This window comes from Aythya ferina (genome assembly GCF_964211825.1).
Source record: "Aythya ferina genome assembly, chromosome: 3".
NCBI lineage: Eukaryota > Metazoa > Chordata > Aves > Anseriformes > Anatidae > Aythya > Aythya ferina.
Window position 1 is genome coordinate 46,232,222 of NC_140298.1, and position 26,912 is coordinate 46,259,133.

The 26,912-nt window shown below is 42.7% G+C and overlaps 1 protein-coding gene across 4 annotated transcripts in view; it reads left to right on the forward strand.

The window, feature by feature from the left end:
- Positions 1 to 26,912, forward strand: part of PDE10A (phosphodiesterase 10A) — a 368,649-nt gene that overhangs the window by 172,453 nt on the left and 169,284 nt on the right. Inside the window, exons 1-3 of one of the 4 annotated variants that reach the window (XM_084513734.1) lie at positions 5,895 to 6,001; positions 8,795 to 8,901; positions 10,101 to 10,207. The exons of 1 other annotated variant lie outside the window; for it this stretch is intronic. In XM_084513734.1, coding sequence (XP_084369860.1) covers positions 10,192 to 10,207 — 16 coding nt within the window. In that variant the 5' untranslated portion in view covers positions 5,895 to 6,001; positions 8,795 to 8,901; positions 10,101 to 10,191. Of the gene's footprint in view, positions 1 to 5,894; positions 6,002 to 8,794; positions 8,902 to 10,100; positions 10,208 to 12,914; positions 14,226 to 26,912 lie in introns of those variants that run through there. 2 more of the 4 variants (XM_084513733.1, XM_084513730.1) reach the window with 2 other exon arrangements.

A 26,912-nucleotide genomic window follows, 5' to 3' on the forward strand; every position in this document is an offset into this window, starting at 1 on the left:
AGCCAAATTTATTTTTTTCATGTCAAATGTTCTATTGCTTTGGCTAAACCATGCATCCTCCTTTCCCCCAGTGTTGTTTGTTGTTTGTGTGTATTTTTTTGCCCTGAAGCTAGGTTTACTAGAGACATAAGAGAGGCCATTCCAGATAACTCTGCCTCATGGTCATGCCCTGCTTTGAGAGGGTCTGCTCATAGAAATTTTGGGAAAATCTGGATGAAATCTTAGTGAAGGCACCTGAGGAATGAACTGTTAATGAGAGAGGATTTTTCCGAGCATTATTCACTGAACTGCCAGCCCGCATTCTGAAACTTAAGTGAACTTCTTTTGCAGTTTCTAGCTTAACCTCGTTAGCTGTGTATAAACATTTCATTTTTAAAATACCAATGATTCCAGCAGCATGGTTGCACATTACATATTCTAAACTCTTTTAACCAGTTATAGAGTTTTAGCATTTCTGGAAAAGAAGTGAACCCTTTTTGTTATTAACTACTCCACATATCCTGACTGCTCGACTTTCTGAAAACAACCAGGTACAATCACTGTGCACAAGCGCTTGGTTACACCTCAGTATTTAGTGTTAATTATTTAGATAGTTCTGTGTGCCTAGCCGATTGTATGTACCGAGTGTTCACAGAGTCCTTAAACACACAAGAACAAAATGTTCCAAGGATTAAACGTGGGCTGAAATGACCTGTCAGACGAGGATGATCAGTGTTTGCACTTGGAATATGCAAACCTCTGACAAAAGTGTGATCATAAATGTGTACCAGTAGAGTCAAAAGCCCATTCCATTGGGATGTTATAGGAAATACAATACAAAAATGATGCCAAAAGTAAAATTCAAATAAGCTTTTCTGCAACCGAACAAAATATTTCCCAAACAGCAGGACATAACGGTTTTGAAGATATTTGCAAGGTCATAATTATTCCCATTGTAACTGGTGGTGTTACCTAATCAGACAGGGACACAAGGGAATAACAAAACTTAAATAATTTTTTCAATGTATTAAGTACAAACTGGCTTTCATATAGCATCTCTTCATTTTGTTCCACCTGTTTTGCTTTTAGAAATAAAAGAACTCTGAAGAAATCCCTTTCATTCAACAGTTAATGCAGGGCTTGAAAAATTTACCTTAGGCAATGAAGACTGAGTCTAACAATGTGGGTAGTTTGTTTTGCTCTCATGTGTGAAAAGCCCAGTTGTAATTCTGCTTTCCCTGGCTTTCTGAAGATTTTGTTTTGTTTTGTTTTGTTTTCAAACATGCTTGGAAGGCACATGTTGAAGAATCAGCAAAATATGACAGTCTTGCTAGCTTTGTAAGTAATTTTCCATCTGGTGGATTCATCTAATTGGAGTGGTGGGCTTGAAATTGTTCAATGCTGCTCATTTCATGCAATTCTAACCCTGGTACCTATATGGGGGCTCCTGAAGTCTTCCCCCACTCCCCAGCATTCAACAGGCAACTATGTACTTCTTTTCCCATGTAACTGCAGCAAGTACTTGCCTGCAGCATAGTGCTTAGATAACTTGCAGTGGTTTTTGCCCTAGAAAGAGAACTTCATCTCAGCCAGATCCCTGTGAGCCACAGTTGGAGAGGCTTTGAAACTGAAAAAAAAGAGAGTAGTACAAAGAGTGAAAAAGGTAGGGAGGCAAGGGATGGGATGGAAGGAAAGGCCAAAACCAGGCGGTCTGACTCTTTTATTGTGGCAGAAATAACGGAATCCATTGAAGTCAGTGGCTTTATGCTGGCTCAAAGGAGAAAGGAAGCAGGCACGAGGTTTCAGCCGTAGTGAGGACACAGTCTTTCTCGTGGATAAGTGAGTGAATTATCACCGTTCAGCTTGAACTTCTCATCAGGAAGACTGTTTTATGAGTTGGTTCGTAAAAAAATGAAGGGTTCATTAAGACAATCGTATTTCTGATTGCCTGAATCTACTGCAATGGTCTGGTGGGATTTACAATAACTGCAAGCTAAACAGCTATATTTATTACTATTATTATTGTTATTATTATTATTATTGTTATTATTATTTATTTTTTTAAATAAAGATGGTACATCCTTTTCCAGGGCTCCCCCAAAAGGGATAGTGATTCCACTTGCTTTTCCTTTACCTTTCCCCTTCCTCCTGAATTTTAACCTGCCATCTGATAACACAGCTGTTTTTCCTTTCTCCTTTGTATACTTTCATACATCAGATTTCTAGATCTCTTACATTCCTTCCTACATTTATTCTCACATTTCCTTAAGGTACTATAGAGAGTGGGGGAAGTAGTATGGGCTATGAAATGAGATCCCTTTTCTATAGAGAAATATTTTTGTTGAAACGTAACTATTCTGAGTTTCATGGAAGAGTGATAGTGTGAATTACCTTTTTGTTGTTGTTATTAGGCAAAACAACAGCTATTTCGAAATGTCTTGAAAAAAACAGTCTGGCAGGGTATACACAGAAGTAGCAGCTGTATTAAATCCTGCCATGGTTGGGTCAGTTGTGTCCCAAAATGGAGTGCAGGTCAGTACAACTGTATCAGCTGCTGCCCTGTCAGTTACATTCACACTGCTGCCTGAAACTCAAATATTGGAAAAGTCTAAGAAAAGCTTTGGAAGCACATCAGACTGTGTGCCATGCTTCCACGCAGCTCACGTGGATCAAATATTTTCACTTGGCAGTGTAAGGCAGCAATCTCATGAAAGCTGTTAATATTGACACTAATCTCTAGTGTGAATCTTCCTTCTGTGCTCAGGACAGGACAGGTATTTGATGGCAGAGAACAAGCTCTCACTTACGAGAAGGTATGTGTCACCAAAGGAGATGGGGAGGTGGAGGCTTTATAGCTCCCTACGAACAAGAAAACAAACCAAGAGTGTTTTTTTTTCTTTTTTTCTTTTTTTCTTTTTTTTTTTTTTTTTTTTTTTCCCTATCAAACAACAGTTTGGTTACTGTTGCTTGGAGTTTCTAAATTTCTTCTCAGATTAAATTGAGTTAAATTTATGTTCTTTGTAATTGAATGTCCTGTAGAGGGGTCTTGCACACAAGGCTGGTGGTTCACAGCTGAGGGGGGATGGTTTGATCTCAGCGCTGAGTGTGGATTTGAAAAATTAGACTTCTGTTAGATCTGAGGGTTTGCTTTAAAAACTGTTTAGTGTCACATATAATGACCATGGGAAGAGAGAAAACAAAGGAGAGCACAAATTTGTTTTCCTTAAAAAAGAATGACAGCAGGCAGTAAGGACAAGCCATGCATTGTGATCATACCCTCAGCGGCTGAAACAGCAGGAGGCTTTTAAGGCAGGGCTGGAGCTGCGCTCCTTGGGTGGCTACCCTGCTTGCAGAGCTCGTCTGCTCGCCTTCCTGGAAGGGCAGAGCAGGCAGCCAGGTGCCCTCTGGCAGTCTGCGGCTTTTGGGATCTGCTTACTTTGCCTCTGCCTAAAGCCAGCCCCAGCCTGGGCTCCTTCCTCATACGTGCGATGGATAAGAAAACAGAGTGATGTTGCAGACAGAGGAGTAGAGGGGGAACCAGGACACTTCTGTCTCATTCTTTCAGCTCTCTTTTAGAGCTCTTTTTAAAATCTTCCTGCACAACTTCAGGGAAAAACTGCTGTGTGTTTTTTCCTCTGCAAGACAACATTCTTGAATAATACTTCCCTGTTCTGCAGGGGTCTCAGGCTATGCTTTGAGTGTTTGTCAAGTCTGCAGAAGCTTTGGGTACTTTAGACTACCTGTGAATAAAGTTAAGTGTTTACAGCTGAAGGGAGGGCAATTGCAACACTGGCATAACGAAGGTTATGAGTTGAATTTAGCAAGATTTTCTGGGGGGGACTAAGCTGTTTTCATATTTTATTTCCTGCATGCAAGAAAGGGTGTGCTAGCAGAGTTTATTGATTATAAAATTTGAGAGCCCATTGTCTGCACAGAGGGGAACTAGAGCAGATTTTGGAATGATTCAGAGAACTCTAAAACCTGTACTAATAGAAACAGGCTGAAACGTAGCAGTACAAAGTGCAAAATCATTCACCTGGGGACCTCTAAGAATTTTGCCTCTGAGCTCATCAGTTAGAAACAAACAAGAATAAAGCCCTCATGACTGCTCGTCACAAAATGACTTGGGTAACAATGACTACCCCCCACATTATTGCAACCACGATGTACCGGGCAAAAGTTTTTCCAGAAGAACTGGGGAAGTGCTTAAGCCATCTACAAAACCTTAATGAGAGCTCACTGCAATGAGCCTTGTTTTAGTCTCCTGTGGAGAGGAACAATGAATTCCAGGTGGAAAAGGTGTGGTGAAGGGCTCATAAAACGATCAGGAGACCAGGAGTTACTATTTCTTGAGGGAGCTAAAAGAGTTTTCTTTGATTAATCAAAGAAAATGAAGTCTGAGGAAGATGATATTACTGGTCCTTTTAAATACCAAATGTCGAGGAGACAGAGGAGATATTGAAAGCCAGAAGAAAAAGCTGATCCAACAGAAACGAGCATACGTTTGTTCTGGCTGGAAATGAGGAGGAAGAGAAAGACTCTGAATGACCACTTTGCTGACGTATTGGAAGCAGTGTAGCTGATGTGTGACCAGTCCACGGCAGCAAGGACTGACCTCAAGGATCTGGGGATTGCTGTCAGACTGCTGGTTCATAACTTCACTGACCTGGAACAGAGGATGGGCTCCATGCAGCCCAGCCACAAGGCAGGGAGGCGCTGGGTTTGCTTCCATAGCATGCTCTGCTTCCTCCCACTGAAATTCGGCCTGGTTGTTTCCTTTTTGTTTCCTTCCTGCTTTAAAGGCTCCTGTGGTTCCCCTTCCCTCTCAGTTAAACCCTTGTCCCATGGATCAGTTAAAGCTGGGCTAATGGTAGACTGCTATTTTGGAGCACCAAGGGGCTGAAAAAGGTAGGAATTCAACTCTGATAGTTCTGTAGGCAAGGGAAATGGCATCCATGTTTGAGTTTGAGTTTGTGTTGTGCAAAGCCATGGGCAGGACAAGGGCTGACAGGCAATGAAAGCTACTGGCACCAGAAGTTCTGCTTTTCTAACAAAATCCTTTAGATTTTGTTTAGTGAAGCCGCATTCAGCTAAACCACAACTTAGGTTAGACTAACCACGGGTGAAAAACCCCACATAGAGCTTTAGGTTAAATGGAAGGTTTGCGGTCTCACAAAGGAACCCTTTCTCCAGAAATAAAGGCAGAGTTGCTCCTGCATTAATGGCTTGTTTAGTCTGGACGTCAATCTGTACTTAAAAAAAATATGTAATGATAGATAATTGTATCTGCGTGTGCATGAGCCAGATCAGATGCAGAAACAGTCTGATGTAACCCGAGTGTTGGGACTACTGTATGATTTATTTCTGCTTTTAGAAACTGCGAACTAGAGGGATTGCCAAAAGTTTTCTCAGTTTTGGGATTCTGAGTTCTGTGATCAGGTGGGATCCACATTGCTGCTTTGTCTTGGAAACAGTCGGACAGGTGCAGCATTTCCCTCTCTGCAGGCTGCATCCAGCAAGAGAAAGCTGAGCTAGGGATGGTGTAGAGGGGGTATCACCATGCTTTCTCTTCTGCTTTTATCTTCAGGTGCAGGGATTTTCAGGAAAATGAGGGAAACAAACAAACAAAACCTTAAATGATTTGTTCAAATAAACAATTTGTAAAAATCTGCTAGATACCCAGGTCTGTTCTGTCCCAAAATAGTTGCAATGTTTTGCACTCTACTACTCTATTTAATTTCTACATAATAAAGCAATATATTTTAAAATCCCAAACCTGGATGGTTAGCAGGACTAACAAGCTTCCTAGCCTGAACAGGACTGCTGTCAAGTATACCTACTGAATGTAATTTAATTTATTTTTTTAAATAGGAGGAACACAAGCAGCTTCTGTCCTTTCTCTTCCTCAGCAGCTGCCCCAAGGCTTGAGAAGAGTCCTCATTCCTCAGTGAGGGCCAGGGCTCTCCATGGAGCCCTGCCAGCTGAGGGGCAGGAGGAAGAGCTTCTTCTGGGGAAAGACTTGGTAAGCCACAAGGACAAGGCAGGTGAAGAGCTGCCAGAGTGATGTTTGTTTGCTGAGATGTGGCAGTGTGGGGAGAAATAGTGGACTGGAGCGAAGGACTGAGGGTCCTTGCACAGGGAAAAGAAACCTCTCAGAGTAAAAGGATATGCTGGATCATGGCAAAGGAGATAATGGGGAATAAGTAGGCAGATAAAAGAGAATGAAGAAAAGTGCATGGCAGTGGTGTCTTTTTTTTCTTGACGAGAATTGTGTTGAATCAAATAAAGCTTGTCTGCACTGGTCTGGGGTTGCACATGTGAGAGTGTATTTGTTCAATGACAGTGGCAGTACTACCCCAGCTTTCTACGTGGTTTCATGGTTTCTGGTTATTTCTTACTTTTTTATTCATGTTGATCTTAAACTATTTTCCAAAGGAAATCTCTACTGTTATGGTGATTCTGCAGCTAGAGAAATACTGGGTCTGTGTTTTTGAGAGGGAGAGAGAGGGAGAGGAGAGAGAGGAAAGAGAAGAGTGACAGAGAACCTACAGGTGTAACAACAGGAAAGAAAAAGATAGGAAGTGTGTCTTACGGTGGTATATAAAGACAGCAGGGATATATCTATAGTGGGTACATATGGGGAGGTAAGTTGGGTTGAATTGGTTGGTTGTTAAAATGAGGATGAGATAGAGACAAGTTACTTAAAGACTAAAGTTTTCTCAATGTTACTAGTCTGACTGTAGTATTGGATGAATGCATGTTACAGTGGCATCTGCTTAAGTGCACACCGGAGAGCTGTGGGCTGCACCACAAACTTGAGGAATCCAAGCTTTCATTTCAAAGTCAAGGGCTTTAGTTTTCAGGATGGCAAGGGTATGTTTCCACCAAGAAACAGGGCAAGGATCAAAACAAAAATACTTTAAAAAAAAAAAAGAAGAAGTTTTTAAGCCCATGGTTTCTAGAAGTATGCATTTATTTGTACTATTCGTCTCATCAGAGCGTTAACTCTGAAGGGTAGTGACTACATTTAACTATCAGGAGACACAGTTCCAGGATTGACCTTTTTAACAGATGGGGATGGAGCAATAGCCCTGTTCTTCCCAGAGGGGAACATGGTAGTTACTGAGGGAAATGGGATTTGTCAGAAAGTTGAAAACAAAAGAGAAATTAAAATGAAAAGGAGGGACCATTGTTGTAAAAAGAGAAACTTGCTTCCATCTGAGTGATGTTCACAACAGGGTACTTGAATTCAACATAAATTTTGCTTCTCTCTGTAGGTAATTCTAAAGTCTGGGTTCAGTCTCTTCATTTATTTTTGCACCTGCTGTCAATATCAAAGACGAGTCAGCTGTGGGTTTAGGCTAGAACAAAGTCTTATGCTTAAGCTTAAAACTGATACTACAAGTTCTATCAGTTTGCCAATGCTGGGGCAGTAGGACTTCTTGTGAACTGTGCAAACTGTGTCAGGGAAAAGTCTGCTTATTTTTAGTGGTTGGAAATTTTGGGGAAGATGAAGAGGGGAGTTTCAAGATAGGGCCATGGGGGAACGCTGGCTATTGTGACAATGGCACCATCTGATCTGTATTACATGCTAGCACATCTCAAAGTGGGGTGAACAAAAGATAGGGCACTATTAACTTCTTATTTCTTTAGGATTTTTCTTAAGTCTGTTAATTATAAAGTAATTCTAAAGTAACTTTAATTCATGGAAAGGTTAAAATTTGTATGTACTAATTAAGCAGATAATTCAAATAACTTATTGCTCTAGCAGACAGGAAATTATAACAGTGTTCTCCAGCCATACGTTAACTCTAGAAGGTTTCTATATGGAAATAGAAAATTACAAAAATCCTGATAACCTTATTTATCTTTGTTGCAATAAAATATGTTATTCTGCTAGTGTTAGGTAACAACAGTGCTGTTGCCTACCATGCCAACTGTTATGTTGTTTGCTGCTTGTATTTCATTACTACCTAAGAGGCCCTGGTCCCAAGCCAGTATCCTGTTGTGCTAGATATGGTTCAAAAGATGGTCTTTATAGCAAAAAGCTTACACTGTTTATGGTGCTTTTGGTTTATCTGTAAAGGATCCGTCAAGATAGCTACTGTTGAAGTTTTAATTTAGAAAATGCTTTTGTGCTTGGTTTTTTTTTTTTTTTTTTTCTTGTTGTTGTTGTTTTCTTCTTTCTTTAACAAAGTAGTCTAAACAACTGTTTGCTTTACTGAACAGCCTATAATAAAACCCATAAATATCTGATCTTTGTACTGCATTGGACAGCACAACATGGTAGATGGTAAGATGGCTTTCTTTAGCTACTCATGTAGTCTTGTAAAGGAAACAAATCCACAGTACAACGCATCCTTTGTGCATTAACACTAGCTTTTTATTTCTTTTAAAATTCATCTTCTGCATTTCCTAACAATATAATATGTAGCATTATATTTACCCGAAAATTTTCAGATTAAAATGTCCTTGCACAAGAAGTATTCCTCTCCCCCCCCCCTTTTTTTTTCATAAAGACTTGGATTTTTTTCCCTAAAAAAATAAATACATATATACTGAAAATTTTGCATAGTTTTGTTTCTGAAAGGAAAAAATATGCCAGGAAAAGACATGGTCTTCACAGCTTTAATAACTGAGGTATTAACCCTCATAGATCACATACTGTGTCACTTGTATGACTTATGGTTCTAGCTGTCTAACCTTTCAGTTGTCGCCTTGCAGAGCAGAAAATGAAGCAACGTAAGCAGAGCTGAACAAACTACTGAAAGCAAACAATATATTTACTTTTTTTTTTTCTTTTTCCATATGTCAGTTACCTCTGAACAGACCTGGACATCTTAAAAACTGTGTTGTTTTGACTTGCTGAACGAATTGCAGTTCATGTTGGATCTCAGAGTATTTCTTCTGCTTCTGGACTAGGTAATTCCCAACTCCACCAAGTGCTTCCAAGATGGCTGCTGGCACACACAGCAATGCGAACCCACGTTTGCATGGTGTCAGCACTCAGTTAATATTCTTGTGGAAAAGTGGTGACTTATGTAAATGCTTGTAGGAATCAAAGAAAACGACTGACACATAGCCTTTAAACAAGTTTACTCCTTGCATGCATACAGTGTTTGAGAACAATCCTTTGTAAAAACAATCCCCTGTGAAATAGGTTTCTGTATAAATTGCTCTAAAGGTTTACAGAATAAGACTAGGGAACAATGTCTTTCCTGTAGGTTTCTCATTTGTGACAGCAATTCAGTAGCTGGGTAATAATTATTGTATTCTGTAAGATCATTTAGCTGAAAATACCTAGGAAAAAATGCAGTTATTTTTATTAACTTGCACAGGACTTTTCCATAAGGGATTTAATATGGGGCTCTCTTTACTCAGCCCTGAAGCTTGGGTTTTAGCTGCATTTATCCTTTTCTCCCTCCTCAGTTTGCAGCCCCCCACCTTTCCAGTAGGTTGCCTTCTGTGTATTTCATTGCTGCTGCTCCTGCCTCAGCCACCTTCAGGAGGCTGGTTCAGTTAGCTCCTGTACTGCTGCCACCCTGGATCTTTATAAACTCTCTTTCCCCATCATGTCTTATCCCATTTCTTTTTTCTTCCAAGGAATTGATCTTGCATCATAGAGGGGTCTCTAAGAATATAAGGATGATGAGTGAGATAAGGTGATTTACGAGGCAAAAGAGTGGGACCAGATAAAAGATGAGTCAGTCATTGCTGAAATGTAGCAGACAGACCTGGAACGAATAAGTGTTTGTTTTTAAGCTGCATTTAATAAAAAAAAAAAAAAAAAAAAAAAAAAAAAGGGAGGGGGGGGGAAATGAATTACAACAATGTTTTCCTGTAAGTATTTTGATTAATATTGACAAATTATTGCCAAACAGACTTATTTGCTGCTTTCTAAACAGGCCTTTTCCTGTAAGTATGATGTGCGCTAAAATGACTGACAGCTCCAGTGAGAGCTCCGGCTTCTAAACTATTGTGAAATTGCATTTAAACACACAAATGCAACCAAAGATTTTTGCCCACAGTGCTCCTGATACAACACATTGATAACAGAGCCCTTGCATCTAATGCAAGTGGATGCATAAGAGTGTTCTAATTTGCATTTATTTGTGTTTCAGAATTTAAAAAATCCTTTCATGGGATGATATAGCAAAGCTTACTGTTCCAGATCAAAACTTCCTATTGGAGTTGCTGAGACTTCTCTGGCAAATGAAGTGGACGTATGGTTAGTACCACAGCTGCATCAGTGGCATCGTTGCTCTGGCGATGCAAATTGTTATGCTCTGAACAATGAAAAATCAGATTTACAGATATATGGGGGAACAAGCAAATGTGATTCATTGCTAATTTATTCCCAAATATTTAGATGAAAACCAAGCATATTTGTCTGTCTGCAAATCAATATATTTTACAAATCCATATGTATTTATCTTGAAAATTAATTTTCATTGTCATCTAATGTTTCTTCTATAATTGCTTTTGCCTGCCTTGCCAAGAAGCAGGTGACCAATCAGGTATGAATTGCCAATGGCTAATGAATAATAATCAAATGAACAGTTTGCCAATAACCCTTAACCTGAAAGCTGTTTGTCTAGAAGATTTGATTTCTTACAAATCAAAATGTATTTTGCCTACTTTGTTGAATATACACATGCATATTTATGTATGCAAAATTCACATTCCTTATATAAATACTCAGATATCCAGTTTCAGGCAGTGATATTTGAACAACTGTAGTTTGGATGACCAACAATAGAGGAATTCTGCATAAATTAGCATAGTCAAACAAGATTTCTACAATTATAAATTGTCAATGTAGTTTCAGTAATTTGGTATTGACAGAAGAACAATTTGGGACTAATCTGTGTAAAGGAGCACCTTTCACTTTTTCAGGTGAATGCTCAGTCATTTCAATTTCATTCTCCCTTTCAATTTCAATAATTTGGCATTACAGATTTTCTAATACTAACAAAATACAATTTGTTAATTGCTAAGCAAACAGACTGCAACAACCAAGCACAATTCACTAAAGTTTTGTTTCCATTCGCTAAGCCTTTTTTCTCAGAGAATTTAAATAGTTGCTGGCTCCCCAGTGATCCCCCAGCAGTTCCGAGAGGAAAGCTGTCTGTGCGAAGCAGGTAAATAATGGCTGGTTTTAAAGAAATAAAAGCAGCTCGCACGAATAGATACCTGAAATTGAAGTTATTAAACTGTACTGATAAAGTGAAGTATACTGCAGGAAAATGTGTCGCAGAAGCTGATGCATCTTTCTGTATTTCGGTTCAAGATTTTTGAGCAGCAGCAGGTTTCAGGAACCATATAGATGAAAGCAGTTTAGTAAAACCTGCCCCTCTGTGAGTTGTTTTGCTCTGTATTTTTCTTTTTAAGTGACTCTTTAATCTGGTTTGGCGTTTGAACCTCTTTGCGAGTCCGGGGCTTGTTTCCCGCTGGCAGCTAACGTTCAGCGAGCTGCACGCGGGATTTCATTTGAAAGCGTTGTTATTTGTAGAGAAACACCTTATTTCGTGTGCTGCCGGATGACCATATCGCAAATCGGCCCCCAGCGTGGAACATCGTCCTTTTTCTAACGTTAACCGAAGTCCTGAAACGGCGCGGCTAAACCGCGGCAAGACTTTAAAATCGGGACGAGAAGCACAGGTTGGTGGCGTGTCTGCAGCGGGGCCGAGGAAGGGAGACGGGACCCTCCTGCCCCGGGGCGGGAGGGTGGCGGGGGCTCGGCGGGACCCCCCGGGAACCCTCCCCGGGCGCTCTCGGGAGCGCAGCGGAGCGGCCGCCGCCGCTCCGCTGGGATGCCGGGGGAGCAGGGAAAGGGAGCTCTGCCGGCGATAACCGGAGAGAGGAACACCTGCGAGGGGAACACACCTGCGGCGGGCGGGGAGGGAGGGAAGGAGAAGAGGGAGGGATGGAGGCAGAGCCCCGGCCGGGCGGGGCGCACAGGTGAGCGCCGCCGCCGGGTAGCGGAGCGGGCAAGGGGCAGCCCAAATAGCGGACTGCCGGTTCCCCGTATCGTATCCTGTGCTCCCCGTGTTACCTATTCTGCTCCCCGTGTCGCCCCCTTGGCCCAACTCGGGGGGCGGCCGGCCTGAGTGCACCCCCGCCGGGCTCCGAGCTCCGTCTCCCCTCAGCTGCGCCCTGCGCTCAGCGGGTTCAGGGCGACAACGAAATCTTCGCCGCGGGGGCTCTGAGCGCAGCCCTCAGCCCCGCTCCGTTTCGGGGTCCCCCCCGGCTTCCCCTGGGGCCGGCCTCTCCTGGGGGTGCCGCCTGCGGGACGCCTGAGCGTGGCCGGGGCTCCGCGCTACCGGCCCGGGAGGGCTGAACCGGGGCAGCTCCGGGCAGTGCTGGAAAGCCCCGTCCTGGTCCCTCTCCCCGTCCCCATCCCCGTCCCGGTCCTGTCGGGACGGCACAGCGGGAGGGCGGCTCCTGCCGCGTCCCGGGACCCCTCCGGGCGGGCGGCTCGCCAGGGCCCGCTCCGGAGCGGCGGGCACCGGGCGCTGGGGAGCGAGGTCAGGGCACGGGGACTACCGCAGCCTCCGGGGCCGGCTCCCAGGTAGACCGTGGGGAGCCGGGGGGGGCCGGCTTGGGGGGCTGAGAGACACGGGGCTGGGGGCTGCCGGCCCCCGGCGGAGAAAGGGGAGAGGGGGGACACACGAGTGCGGTGCGGGGCGTCGGGGAAGCGGCCCGAGCCCTGTCCCCGGGGAGCGGGGGGCGATGCTCTGCGGGCACCCAGGGTCCGCTCCCCGGCGGCTTCGTGCCAGGCGCCCCAGGGCGCCCGCCTTTCGCCCGGGGCGGCTGGAAATCGCCGCTTCGGGTGCCGAGGCCGCATAGGGAGGGTCTTTTCCTCGCGTTTCTGCCTGCGTTCCCTTTAGGTAAGCGTTGTGCCGTAGCTCCTGGGTGTGCGGCTGGGAGCGGGAGGAAGGGAGGCAGCTTGGGAAGCGATCGCTCCGCCAGTGGGCGTTTTCTGGCGGCCGGGCTCGGTATTGGAAGCGGCACTGCAGTGATTTTATCTGCCTCTTTGCAGACGCGCACGCACATACGGGGCAATATTTGCGTTGCTGGAAGAAAATACAGCTTGTTAGCGTTTTCTCGCTGTGAAGGCGAGGCGGGAGCACGAGGAGAAGCGGACTTTAAAAGGGGATCGGAGCCGCTCGGCGGTCGGTAGCGCTGCGTCCCTCTCCGGCCTAAAGGGGGACCGGGAATGTGAGGATTTCGGGACGGAGGGGGCCGGGGTGCACGGGCGGTGCCGGCCGGGGGCTGCCGGAGGGAGCGAAGGACCGGACCGCGGTCGCCTCTCGTTTTGCTCCGTCCTTGCGCGGCTTCCCCTCTCTGCCTACTCCGGTGTCTCTGCTAGACGTCCTGCCTTAAACTACGGCGAAAGGGAGGGAAGAGCGGAAGCATGTCCAACCCGGAGAAGCGGCTCTTAGCCCGCCCCTCGGCCCCCCTGGCTGCGGCACCCGGGGAAAAGCCCGGCTCCGGCAGCCGCCCGCTCCACTCCCATGGCCAGAGCGGCGGAGGTGGAGGCAGCGGCGGGTCTCCTCCTCCTCCCCCCGCTCCCGGAGGCGGCTCGGCTGCCTGCAGCTCCCTCTCTCTCCTCCTAACAACCAGCAGCAGCAGCGGGAGCCGCGCTGCAGGGACAGCCTCCTCCGCCGCCTCCGCCAGCATCGTCCCCAGAGCGGCGGCGGCTCCTTTCCTCGCTCCAATCCCCTCCTTTTCCTCCGCTTCTCCATCTTCTTTTTACTTCTTGCCGCCGCCTCCTCGTTTCCCCTCCTCGTCTTCCTTTAACCTCACGAGTCTGCAAGGGAGGGAAGGAGGAGGAGGAGGAAGAGATGTTGGCGGAGCAGCGGCAGCAGCAGCTCACTTGATCGCCCATCCAGGCGGCAGCGGCAGGAGGAGACTCTTCTCTTCTTCCTCCATCCAGGGCTTGCTGCTCCGCTCCACGGCCGGCGGCCCCCGGCAGCACCACTCCCGGCTCCTCCTCCCCCCGGCCGCCTCTCGCCCGTGGTCCTGCGATTCCCTCGGGGCTGCAGCGGCAGCAGCCCGCGGCGACGGGATCCGAGGAGGCGACGGCCCCGGCAGGAGCGGGACTCCGAGGCGGCAGCAGCGGCAGAGAGGCGCCTTCTTCTTCTCCTCCTCCTCGGCTCCCCTGCTCCTAGGGCCAGACATGGAAGATGGATCTAATTCTGCCAGCTGCTTTAGGAGGTTTACGGACTGTTTCTTGAACACAAGTAGGTACCGCCCGGCGGAGAGGACGGGGGGGGACGAAGGGCCGTGTCCGAGGCTGGGTGCACGCGGCGAGGAGAGGCAAGGGCATCGCTTTCTTTGTGAGCGGGGGGGGAGGCGAGCACACAAAGGGGCTGCGTGTGCGGGGCGTGCGTGGACGCATGGAGGAGCGGCGAGGATGCACGGACAAAGGGGATGCTCGGCGTGCCCGAGCGCTTTGTGGCGGCCGTATCCGCATCGCTCCGGCGCCGGGCGTAACGCCGCGGGTGTGCGTGTCAGCAGCCTGCTGCCTGGTGCTGCTCAATTCCCTCACCAACGGTACCGGGGGAGCGGGGGCCGCCCCCCTGCTCGCTCCGAGGGGCGGTGAGGAAGCCTCGCGGTCTCGGCAGCCGGCAGAAAAGCGGTGGAAGACGAGGAGGAGGAGGACCGGAGGACCGAGCGGGGCGCAGCGCCGCGCATCCTCCCGCACCTCCCGGCGGGTCTGCCACACGCGGGGGGCTCGGGGCTCCCCAGACAGCCTCGCCACCGGCTGCCCCCTTTCCTCGGCCAGGGCTTCGCTGCGGGGCCGCCGGGGCACGGCCGCGCTCGCCGTGCGCTGCCGGGGCCCGCCCGGAGCGCCCCGAGCTCCCCCGGGGCCGGCGACCCCCGTTCGGGGGCGTCTCGAGGGGGCATCTCCCCGGAGCCCCTCGGCCCCAGTCTCGGGGTTCCCGGTCTGTGGCGGAGCCGCAGGAGCGAAGGGCTTTGGGGCACACGGTGCTTTCGGGCTGAAACGCTGCTTCATCGGACACCGCCGGTCACCTAGCGGTATGGTTTTAGGGTGGCTTCCACCAGCTGTGGCTGGTGTGACTTTTTTTTTTTTTTCTTTCGCCTGACTATCTCTGAAGTCACAGATTTATGCCTTAAGGTGTCCCTGAACTCGCGATATGGTATCTTGGCACGCTTTCACTTTTGTTGGGTAGCTTTTCGGATACAGGTACATAGTATTTAGTTCATGCGTGTACGTATTTCTGGAGGATGTGAGAAGAGCTATAGAGACGTCAGCTGAAACCTCCTTATTGCCTACCAGTTCTCTTTATCAAGTGTGGTAGTACTTGTTCTGTTATATGGTAGAGGTGTATAAAGACCACTATATACATGCCCCATTGTCCTTTGGAAACTTCATGCAATATTTGATTATGCTACAGAACCATATACTTGCTCAGTTTTAAGGCCTGAAGGGATTCTTAAGCTCTTCTAGTTTTTATTTTCTCCGTGTTTGAGACGAGTGGAGCGCTAGTCATGCAAGTAGCACAACTCTGATGCTTTAAAATAAGTAGTCTTGGGAGCAAGGGAAACAAGGGGAACTTGTTTCATGTAGGGGGCAGTTCTCTCTTATGCTAGACCAAGAGAAAGAAGGCATGGAAAACATCAGCTCTATTCAAAACAACATTTTAAAAGGAACGATGAATTCAATTTGAGCTGTTTTGTGAACACTTGACTGGAAGAAACTTGGTCATCTTTGACTGGTTGTGACCTTTGAGGATTTTCCTGCAGGCAGGAAAGGGGCAGAATGGTTCTTTTCCCTGAGAGTTTTCTGACATCTAATAAGACATGCAGCCTGTCTCTGGGGAGACACTTTTCTGTGCTCTGCAGCCTGCTCTCATGAAACTTTCAAGAACCTAAATGCGTGATATCTCTACTCCTCTCTTGAATGTAGTTGAAACTGGCCAATGGGCTCAAAAGGTATTAGTGAGGTCAGGCAGACAGACATCCACGTGTGTGCATGCATACATATCTGTACAGCACTCCCCAGTCCTCCCCACCCCCCCTAAGTGTTTGCATAAATCTGATTTCCCTTGGAAACCAGGCTGAAGAAAGAGAAGCAGAGGGAAGTCAAACAAGATACTCTTTTATTCGGTTATGATGCGGCTATTACAAAGACCACTCGTCCAACTGTGTGGAGTACTGTACACAGTCCTGCTTACAGTACGGCAGGAAGATAATTATTGTGCTCAAGAGGGTACAATGATATAGGATAATGAAGGTTATGTGCTGCATCTCATGGGCTTTGTTTCTTGAATTGTATTTTAGGTTCTAAATCATACACGTATACATACATACACTCTTTGACGCTCGAGGCAAAGTCTAAACATTTTTCTTTTACAGAGGGCAACTGGTGAGTTCTGTATGGAAGGGAATTGAGATACACTCTTTGGGTGGGAGACTTAAAAGTCACCAAACAGCATCTTCAAGACCAATGAAATTGCTGAAGATGTGTTCCTCTTGTCTGACCTCTTTCAATGTGCGTGCAATCCTATCAGGATTTTGTTAGAAGTTACTGATTTTATTAAAAGGTTAGATCCTGCAATATTCAGTTTGTTCCATATTTGACTTTTTAAGACTCCAATTAAAGCACTGGACTGCAGAGGCTTATATTAACTGCGTATGGTGTGTGGTGTTCTGAATTTTTTTAAATCTGTAATGTGGTGCATCACATAGTGTTTTGGGAGATGTATAATATCTACCATCCTGGATCAATTCTCTATTGGTGTTCTGCTGTATTTAAGATGCTGTCCATTGCCAGGCATTCAGGTTCTTGTAAAATGTCTTACCTGCAGGAGGATGTCCCATGTTCCTTCTACACGAGAGGTCTCTCAAGCTGTGCACAAATCAAATATTAATATTTTACATTCCGGGTCTTCCTGTTTGGTGCGAGTATTACCAGTGTATGGATATTTTATGTGGAGTTGTTTTATCTGCTCATTCTCTGATGCAGCAAGTTTATCCACCAACTACATGTGACAGATGTCAAGACTTTCAGATTGAGTAAAACTAACAGAGTAGATGCAATAAGATCTGTAATTGTGTGAGAAAATAATAATTAAAATTTAAATAAAGTTAGAAGTATTCCAAGTACCTGTGCTGGTGGGAAAGTTAATCTTGGCTTGACTCTTTTTTTTTCTTTATTTTTTTCTGGTCTGTCTCTTCATTACTTGCAGTCAGGGTGTTCTAAGTCAAATGCTGATCTTCAGCAACAAATCTCATGCATACAGGTGGACAGAGTTTCCTTTTGCGGTTAAACCATCCTTAACATGTATGTGCTAATGTAGAAAACAGAATTATCCCTGGTTTTCACCCCAGGGATTCTGGCTCCACATTGGTTAGAGAAACAGAACTGTGGCCGAAACTGTGTGCAGTTATGATGGTAAGTGGTGTCATTCAGCAGTTCCCATCAGGACTGGGGCGTCGTAATACTCCGCTTTGCATTATTGTATAGTCCTACCATGCATCCTGCTCAGAAGCACTACTGTTCTGTTTGGAGAGAAAGAGGGAACAGCATAGGAAGGGAATGCACCCAGTTAACAGTGAAGGAGTGTTTGTCTGAGTTAAGCAACCATTTGTAAAAATACCTATAAAGCACACAGTTTACTTTTGAAATAACTAATCCACAGTCCCTTTGCCTCCTCAGCTTTGCTGTCTACATTTGCCTCGTGGCTTGCGGGCACATAGTGAGTGTCAGCCTTGAGAAAGTAGGTAAAGTCTTTCTAGTTCAGTAAGCTTGTCCCTTGTTTCAGAAGGACCATGGAAGGAATAATTATGCACAGTGCAAATGCTTTGGGAGATGGTGTCTCTGTCACTTTTGAGAGTAGGGTGGCAGCTCATCCGAGGTTCTTAAACTTAAGTTCCTAAACTGGAGCTGATGGCTCCAGTCACCCCTGTTCATGTCCTTCCTCCTTTGGTTGGTGTTTAAGCCAGATATGGTGAGAACCTGAAAGTGTAAAGAAGGGTGTTTATTTCAGCATATACATGTATATGACTTAGTGGCTTTTGAAACAGTCATACAAATGCTCATTTCCATGTATGATCTGGGGCGTGTACTTGGCTTAATCTCTATAAAATCCTTCTGTTGTACAGATCAGTACAACAGTACATTTTTGTTCACTTGTAAGATTTTGTGCTGCATTCTAATAAAAATACATCATACTTTCTATTCTCTCAATTCTTGAAACATGAATTTGGTTTTGGATTCATAAACTAAAAATGAGAGTCTCTTTGTCTCTGGGTTTACAACTTGGAACTGGCTTATGCAGGTTGTTGATCAGTCTTTAACCTTGTCTGTGATTTAAAATTGTCATTCAGTTTGGCAGAGCTAATATGAGCAAAAATTTTTAGTGCTACTTTGAAACGTTATCATTTCTAGTCATTACGTTTAATGTTTTAAAATTATATATTTTAAAATATTTTAGTTTTATGCTTTTTGCTTTATTCTAAAAGAAAGCTAACATCATAAGTAAAACAAAATATAAAAAGAAGAAAAGCATTTGCATATTTTTTGTTTCGTTTTATACTCCCTCTGCTGGCTGTTTCAATTACAAGTACCTGTACTCAAACTTTGTTACTAAATCTGCTCTTCCTTTAGTGCTTCATCAAATGAGCAGTAATGTGCATTGATTTGGATCTGTATTTAAAATACAAAAAAAAAAAAAAAAAAAAAAAGCCTATAAGTGTTAAATGAAGAAAGACTATTTGGAGGAACAGAAAAATTTAACGCCTGTTTTATGGAACAATGTTTTAATTTTTATCATGTCTTGTATTGATCTAACTCTTAAAAACAATTGAATCTTTAGGTGTGTGGGCTACGTTTTCACTAGTATATATTGCAGGAGTCGCAATTCATATATTATTTCAAAAGATTTAGTCATATGTTCTACTTATTGTAACGAATTTGGTGGACAGCACTGAAAAACATTTGTGGCAAAATCTAAATAATTATGCTGCATTTTTGTTACATTAAAATATCTTTTTATCATTCACCAGTTTGACTTCATTCTGCATAATTGGCTATAAGACTGCACCCAGGGTGTTCTGTGCGGATGTAATGGAGAATTTCGTGAAGTACTGGTTTTAGTACTCTCTTATACAGCAGCATTCATCCAAAATGTTTACAGCATTCAAAAGCTATAATTCCTAGGAACTTTGGAGACTACATACGAGGATTGCTGTCTATAGTATTGAAATGAAGCCATTGCATCCCCCATGAACGTCAGGTATGGTTAGGATTGCTCATTATTTCTTGTTCATATTTCTCCTAAAGATCCAGACTTTTCTGTGCAATGTGTCTTCACTTGTGCTGGTACCTGGCTTCCTACTGGCAGAGCTTGAAGAGTGCCACCTACTGATTGACAGCTCCTTCCAGTACTTTGTCTTTTCCCATCTGCAGCCTCTCACAGCTCAGCCTTGCTTTTCTTGTGGGATGTGGCAAGTTGATGTGGTTAAATGTGGCAATTGAGTTAAATCAAGCCTCGGCTTTGACCTCCTCCATTAAACAACGACGTGCTTTTTTTTTTTTTTTTTTTTTTTTTTCCTCCTAAGTTACTTCAAGGTAAGAAAACAGAAAACAGGATTTTCAGCTGGGAGGTGGACTTTCATTTTTTCTTCCCTTTCTTCTTCTTCTGGTCCCTTTTTAAAAGCTTGTTAAAAAGTAGCATATTTCTGTTGTTTCATCACCATTTCTCGTCAAACTGTTATAATTAGTGTGGGAGGAACCATTAGCTTGGCTTATGTTAATAAAAGATTTTGGCTTCTGTTGTGCCAGACAATGTACTGATGTGTTGCACACATGAATTAGACGGTTCAAAAAGCAGGTAACAGGTTCGAAGTCATGATTTTGTTAACAAATTGACATTCCACAGTGCTCACAATGTTTTTGTTTTTGCAGAGGAGATGGATATTCTGATTAACAAGTTCCAAATTTTCATGGTAAATTGGTGAATCGATCTTTACTGTTACTGCACACTGAGAATTCTGTCTTCCAACTTAGAAATATGCTAATTATGTTCTTAGGGGAAAAAATCTTGGCAAGAGTATGAGTTACTTCAGAAAAGTGTATTATCGACATATTTACAAGGAACTCCTTTATTTTGGAGTTAAGTAATTTTTATATATAATTTTTCCAGCGATTTATCACCATTGAATGCTTTCTAAATCCTAAGTGTAATAGGTGGCAGAAAGGAGATTTTTTTTTTTTTTTTTTTACTTTGTTTCCAAATTTTATATTCTCTCAGAAAAGACATTGATGGCAAGTTTTAATCTGTGCGAGTGAGACTGTTGCCAATAAAATGTCTAAATCTTATGGCTTGATAGGAGTGGAATTGGGGTTCCTGTATCACTTGGAGGCTTTTCAAAGTAGTTCTGTCTCAAGAATTAAAAAAGAAGAGAAAGCTTTTTGATAATACTTGCTGCCTTGAGAGAATTTATACTAGCTTTGGTGGTTTCTAATTAAAATAATAATAAAAACCATCAACGTAAAGGCAGCGGTAGTAATCTGACCTTATTGGATGTTGGGACCTGAAGAAGAGACTGTCAGGATCTATAAGACCAGTTAATCCACCTTCCATCTGGAAAATATGAAGATTTAATGCTTTCATTAGCACTTATTGATCTGATTCCTTGTTTCTGTATTATCAACAAACTCTTCTGCAGTTGGCCTGTACTTCTCTTAACAAAGTTTATTCAGCTGTTAATAATTCCAGCATTCTTCCTTCCTCTTACGCTTCCACTTACATTGAAAAAAATCCCCTGAAGTCAAGCCAGAAATGGTTCCTAAAGGAAAGATTTTTTTTTTTTTCATCCTAAATTCTAATAGCTCTATACAGAAAGCTTGCATCTCTAATTATCTTGATTCATCTTGAACTACACCCTCAAAATAGCATTAATTTTTAGCTGCTGACAAGCATTGCTATTTCCACCTTAATAATACAGTTTACTTTGCTTCACCCTGTCGGGAAACTTTATAATTGCTAGGAGAGATGCCACTTTCTTTGCCCTAGGTGTCTTAGTAGCCTTTCTGCAACACCTGTGTGTTCTGCTGTTTCAGACAATGAGATGCTGAGCTGGAACCATAGTGGATAAGTATGTGTCTGTTTGTTCTTTTGTACTTTTCTTCACTGCCTGTTTTTTATTTCCCCATTGTATCTCTTCTCTAGTGTCTTATTTACTTCCAGACCAGGTAAAGCTGCTACCCTTTGTTCTAATTGTTTTCAACTATTCCTAAAAATATTTATGTATTGCAGTATTTCACTAGTGCACTAGTGCTTTTTTTTTTTTTTTCCTCCTAATACATTGCAGCTAAGTTTATAAGAAATCATTCTTATGCTTGTGTGTGTGTTTATATTTCGGTTTTCTTTCTTGCATAAAAAAGGTATATTCAAAACTTGTCCAGAGTGAATTCTTTCTGGGAGCATAGATCTGTTGGCTGTGCTTTCTTTGCACCATTTTCTTTTTCTTTCATTTGTATCTGTTTTTTCGACTTAATATTATTTCCTCCTTGTCCACCCATCAGCTTATTTTAGCTGATGTTTCCTTCTTGATTGCTGAATTGTGTTGCTCTTGTTCCTTCCTGCAGCCTGCCTATGTCTTACCCTGTCGTTTTTACAATGTTCTTATTTTCCCCAGCTGCCTTGTTTATTTGAAGGCAGACCGCCACTCTTACTCTAGTTGTGGTGTAGTTCACTTTGGCTGTGTTGCCTTTTTTTTTTTCTTTTTTTTTTGTAACACTAGATTTTGCACAGAAGATTTAAAACTCTATGTGTTCTGTGTTTGCAGTGACTCATGGTATTTCCTAATCTGCCACTTTCTGCCCAGCCCTAAGTGTGATGTCAGTAGAGTTTTTTTCTATTTTTTTTTTTTTAAGTGAACGTAGGACTGATGAAAGTTACTGTTTGATGTAACAGGAAACTAACTAATCTGTTCTCAAAACAGGCACTGCCTTAGCCAGTACACTCAGGTTTCATCCTGCCAGCCTCCTGTGTCTCATGCTTGTGAGCAAATTGCTTTTTTTCTGAATGTGCCTCACTGTTCTATTTCTTCAGGCATCAGTTTTCTCTGGTAAAGACTCCTGAGAGAACTGCCCTTTGGACACTGCCTTTTCATGAGTCTCATCTTAGCTGTAGCTTTGTGGCCTTCAGTTCATAATCATGAATACAAGAGGGTCTTAGGACCACGGGTGTCCTTTTAAGAAGTGCTTTCAGGAGGAGAGAGAGTATGGGTGACCTGCAGTCTCAACTGTTTAGAGAACAACTCGTTCCCCTTACAACTCCTGGCATAGCTCTTGTTGTGGTAGAGAACAGGATAGTCTGGCATGTTGTAGGGACATTCGTAGGCTGGTTGTGAGTAGGAATGTGCTCGTAGATTGCTCATTTCTTTTGAACCTTTTTTGGACTTTTGTTGGATCTATATGCAGTACTTATACTTTGAGGCAGAGAGAGGCCAAGGGCTCAAGCTGTATCACTGTCCATCTACTTAGTTTTCAGTATGCTCCCTGATCCAGTCCTGACCTATCATCCTGAGAGCTGGGAGAAAGCAAAGGGTGACAGTTCCCACGGGGCAGTGGGGATAGTGCTTGTCTCTCCTGACATCCTGTATGGAGAAGCCTTTAGCTATGTGGATGCAAGCTGTATCATGCCCCTTTACTTTGTGGCTAGACAACATGCTCTGGCATGTTTTATTTACTTGTATAGGGACATAGCCATATAGGCAGCAGAGTACAGCTTTATACAGCTTGTGGCACTAAGGCAGACCTTGTTTCAACGGACCTTGTTCTTGGGACTCAACCACAGATTCTACAGAGTCCTGAGTGAAAGATGCATCCAGTGAATTGGGGATCATTTCTGGAGGACATGGCTCGCTGCCGAACTGCAAAAAATTAGCTTGTTAATGGTTTTCCTTAAGTTGGTTCTTTGGAGGACATCTTAAAGTTCGTGGTAGAAATTTCTAAATGAGTGCTCACAGGGTAAGGAGAAGACAGTGTGTGTGTTGTTAGCATGTATCTCATGTTGAAGAAAAATGGTGGAGGCTTATTCATCTATGGTAGTGCATCTAAGGGGTAGAAATCAGAAAAAGAAAACTGGAATGGTAAATTTAAGATTTTGATTGCTTGAAGGAATCTGATTACAACAGAAGGAAATGTTCATCCTTATAGGGAAAGCTATTTCTAAACTATGAGAGGTTTCTTTTGGGGTAGATGAAAAACTTGCTATGTAAATATCTCTCAGCAAATTGTCTGATTTTGAAGAAATCTTTTCAGTGATGTAGAAAATTTCATTCAAATGTAAGTTTTAAGGCTTTTTTGAAGTATGACTTATCTTTTTAACATCAAAAATGCTTTATTTCTGCTTAACTGTTTTTTAATTGCTTTTCCCCTCCTTTCAGTAATAACATAAAGGGAACCTGTTGAATCTTGTGTATTTAATGAATGTATTTACAGATAACCTTTTAAAGTATTCACTCACTCCTAGTGGTCTACTCTTATTTTCACTGATCAACTAAGTGCCGATCTCAGGCCATGTCTTACCATTGTTTTCTACATCACTCTGAAACTTTTAGTGTTCTACCCTGTGTTTTATTGTAAGCGTGATTTGTATCTTAATTTACGTTTTATGGTCCCCCCCTCGCAACATTTTATTAAAGCAGAAATCTGGCTACATTCAGCCCATGTCCTTTCTCTGGGTCTCTTAACATGAATAGTCTCGGATGGCTCTAGCCGTGACTATGTTGTGAGTACAGCCAGCATCACTGTGGCTGGCTACTTTTGCTGATGGTGATCTTGTCTGTGACAAGCCCTGATTCTTGTTGACAAGATGATGTTGCGTTTATTGCTTTCTGATTTGGCTGCAAGAGTAACTTTTTTTTTTTTTCTTCCAGCTATGTGTGCTTTTAAAAATGTATTGAATCACTTTTGTAGCACTATTCAGCATCTTGTTTAATAACCTTGTGTCTGAATCAAAGCATTTAGCCATTATTTAGCCATTCTGTGGTGCCAAGAAATATGTCTTCCCTAGCACTTGTAAAAGGTTTTTGTTTTTCTTGTTTGACAACAGTTCTTCTGGTGCTTATGGAGCTGAAGGGAGGAATGGCAAGGAAGCTGAAATATTCTATCTGTATCAAAATTGAAAAGAGAATGTAAGAACAGCTACCCAATTATACTGGGGAGATATTAAGAAGAAATTCTTTTGTTAAAACACCAAGTGGTAGTGGCTTAAACTTTGTTTAAATATAGAAATGTCCTGTGCTGAACTGTATGTTACTGAAGAATGCAGAAGGGATTGGACACAAGTACAAGAATATTCACTAGTTCAAGGTACGTCAGTAATTGGAGATAATCTGAAACAATGACAACGTTGCTTTAGTGATCCAAGCAGAAAGTTGCTGTGGCTTCCAGGGACTTCATTTGCTGTTGTGTTTATTCTTTTCCACAACCAGGTTCCAGACACTGAGAAGCTAGGACCTTTGAATGAAAATTATAATGATGCATTGTTCAGCTCAAGGCCATCAGTGAAATGAATTTAAATGTGTTAGTATTAAACAACAAAGTGATATAATGACCAGTTTTGATTAGAACTACTGCTGCCACTTCGCTAAGATAAATTCCCATTGAGAAAAGTTTGGCACTGTATTTGGGAGAAACAGCAAGAAAAATGAAGTCAGCAGGTCTACCTTACCAGGGGCCAATGGGGAGGAGAAAAAAAATGTAGGAATAAACAGAGAAGAGAAGATACCCTTCAAATACTTCTAAACTGTATTTGTAATTCATAGTTTTCTGGGCATTTACCATTTTCTGTCTCTTGTCTGTGTTAAGCATTAGAATTTGCAGCTATTTTACTTCACCTTTTAATATTGATTTAGCTACAGAAGCAACATAACTTCTTCCTTGTTTTTAGTTACTGAACTAGTCACAGGTAATTGTGCTGCAGCCAGTACTCTTGCTTAAGAAGTGAGGTCTTACGCCATACTGAGGGAGAATTTCTGTTCTGTCGAGATGCTTTTCCTCAAACTCAAACCTACATCTTTGCTTCAGTTGAGAAATCTTTGTGAATTTACTTCAGAGCCATTAACCTTTAAAATGATTGTTAGCCCTTTGGGAGGAGTGTCAGTAAAAGGTGAAAATAAAGAGAAATAGATGAGCATGTTTAAAATTGTATAGTAATTATGAAGCAATATATCTTCAGTTTATATGATGGTTACTGATCCCTTTCTATGGTGTTTTTCAGAATGTGCACACTCTTTTACATGTGAAAGTATGACTATCAGAGGCTTCCTATCTTTTAATGCTACATTATATACATTCCTTTACTAGTATTTGTCTTTTTATGTTGTTTGGCTGTGAAATTCTGTGTATAAAGGTTTAGTCCTTCAGAATTATCACCTCAAATATCAGCTGATGCACAGTTCAATGAGCCTTTTGAATTCAGTTTTGGAATTTTTTACATTTAATTTTTAGCAGGCTATTACTCTCCCACTCTTGTTTGGTAATAACGCTGTACTAAAAACAAAACAATTAGCTATGTCATAATGAATTATTTTGGTAAAACACTGTAATACAGATACTGTAATCTTAGTGCTGTAATGCTTTCTTTTTGGAGCAATACATAATTTGGGTACCACCCAAGCACTGCCGTCCTAGTTTATGTCTTCATATTTTCAGCTACTTTGCAGGGCTTTTGTGCTGAAACATTGTGAGTCTGCTCATCTATGCACCTGTGACAGAACAGTTTTAATTAAATAAGACAGAGGCCAATAACCTCTGAAAGCCAAGCAGGTCAGTGGGTGCTAGTTCTTCTGACATCTAGATGTTCCTGGAGCTTTTTCTTCTCTCTTCACTTCTTCCACTCTTTTTTTTTTTTTTTTTTTTGGCCTAGTTGTTGTGCTCTGTGGAATCCCTGCTGCCATTCATGTGTCACTGGTCTTTGTAGTTGCTGATTTTCATGAACTCATCTGACACAAGTATTATTGCATCAAATGTGACTGGAAGTGATCATAAAGTTAAAATGTATTAGTAGGGACAGATTTTGTAGTGGAAAAGCCAGTAAGATAATTACTTATCTTTCTTGTGGCTTTCCAAAGCCTTTGTAGGGTATGGGGGTGTTGCATCTTTATTAGTTCTCTTGGTAGCACTGAGGTTATATTAACGATGGCTCTAATTTCTTTGGATTCCCCAAACTTGGCAAAGATACATTGCTTCTGGGAGAGAGGTCAACGCTGTTTTCAGTAGCTTCTTCCTTCTCTAGTATAATTTACGAAAGGACTCTGCAATCAAGTCATTGTGATGGGAAGTGCATCTCAACTGATGTAATGCATTTGTGTTTCCTGGAAACAGAATAAAATTGCAGCTCCGCTTGGTTTAATGCAAGATTTGTCATTGATTTTAGTTGCCATGATATTTACTTCTGTCATTTGATCTTTTTGTTTTAACTGGTTGTTCATGCTTTGTGAATCTGATTTCCTGACATCAGTCCCTCACAGCAGTGTTGAAAGTTTTAATTCATGAAGAGTATTTTTACAAAAATAGATTTTATTTTAAAATATGTCAAAGCCAAATCTGATTTTTAACAAAACTTGTACTCTCTTCCTCTGTGGACAATGCTAAGAAGAGGAGTCAACTTAAATGATACAGCAAAGGGGACTAAATGCATAAAACTGCATGAATTTGATAGATAGGTCTTCAGATGAATTAAATATTTATCTGACATGTATTACTACTAACAGTGATAAATTTTCTGATGAATATATGTTGTTTTCTCTCAGTCTGTCTTTGAAACTGACATGCTTTAACTTGAAACAGCATCAGCTTGATCCTGTATGCTGCAACAACGCTTTACACAAGGCTGTTATATATCAGCTATTTTGTCTAAAACTCATTTAATCTGAAGCAGGAA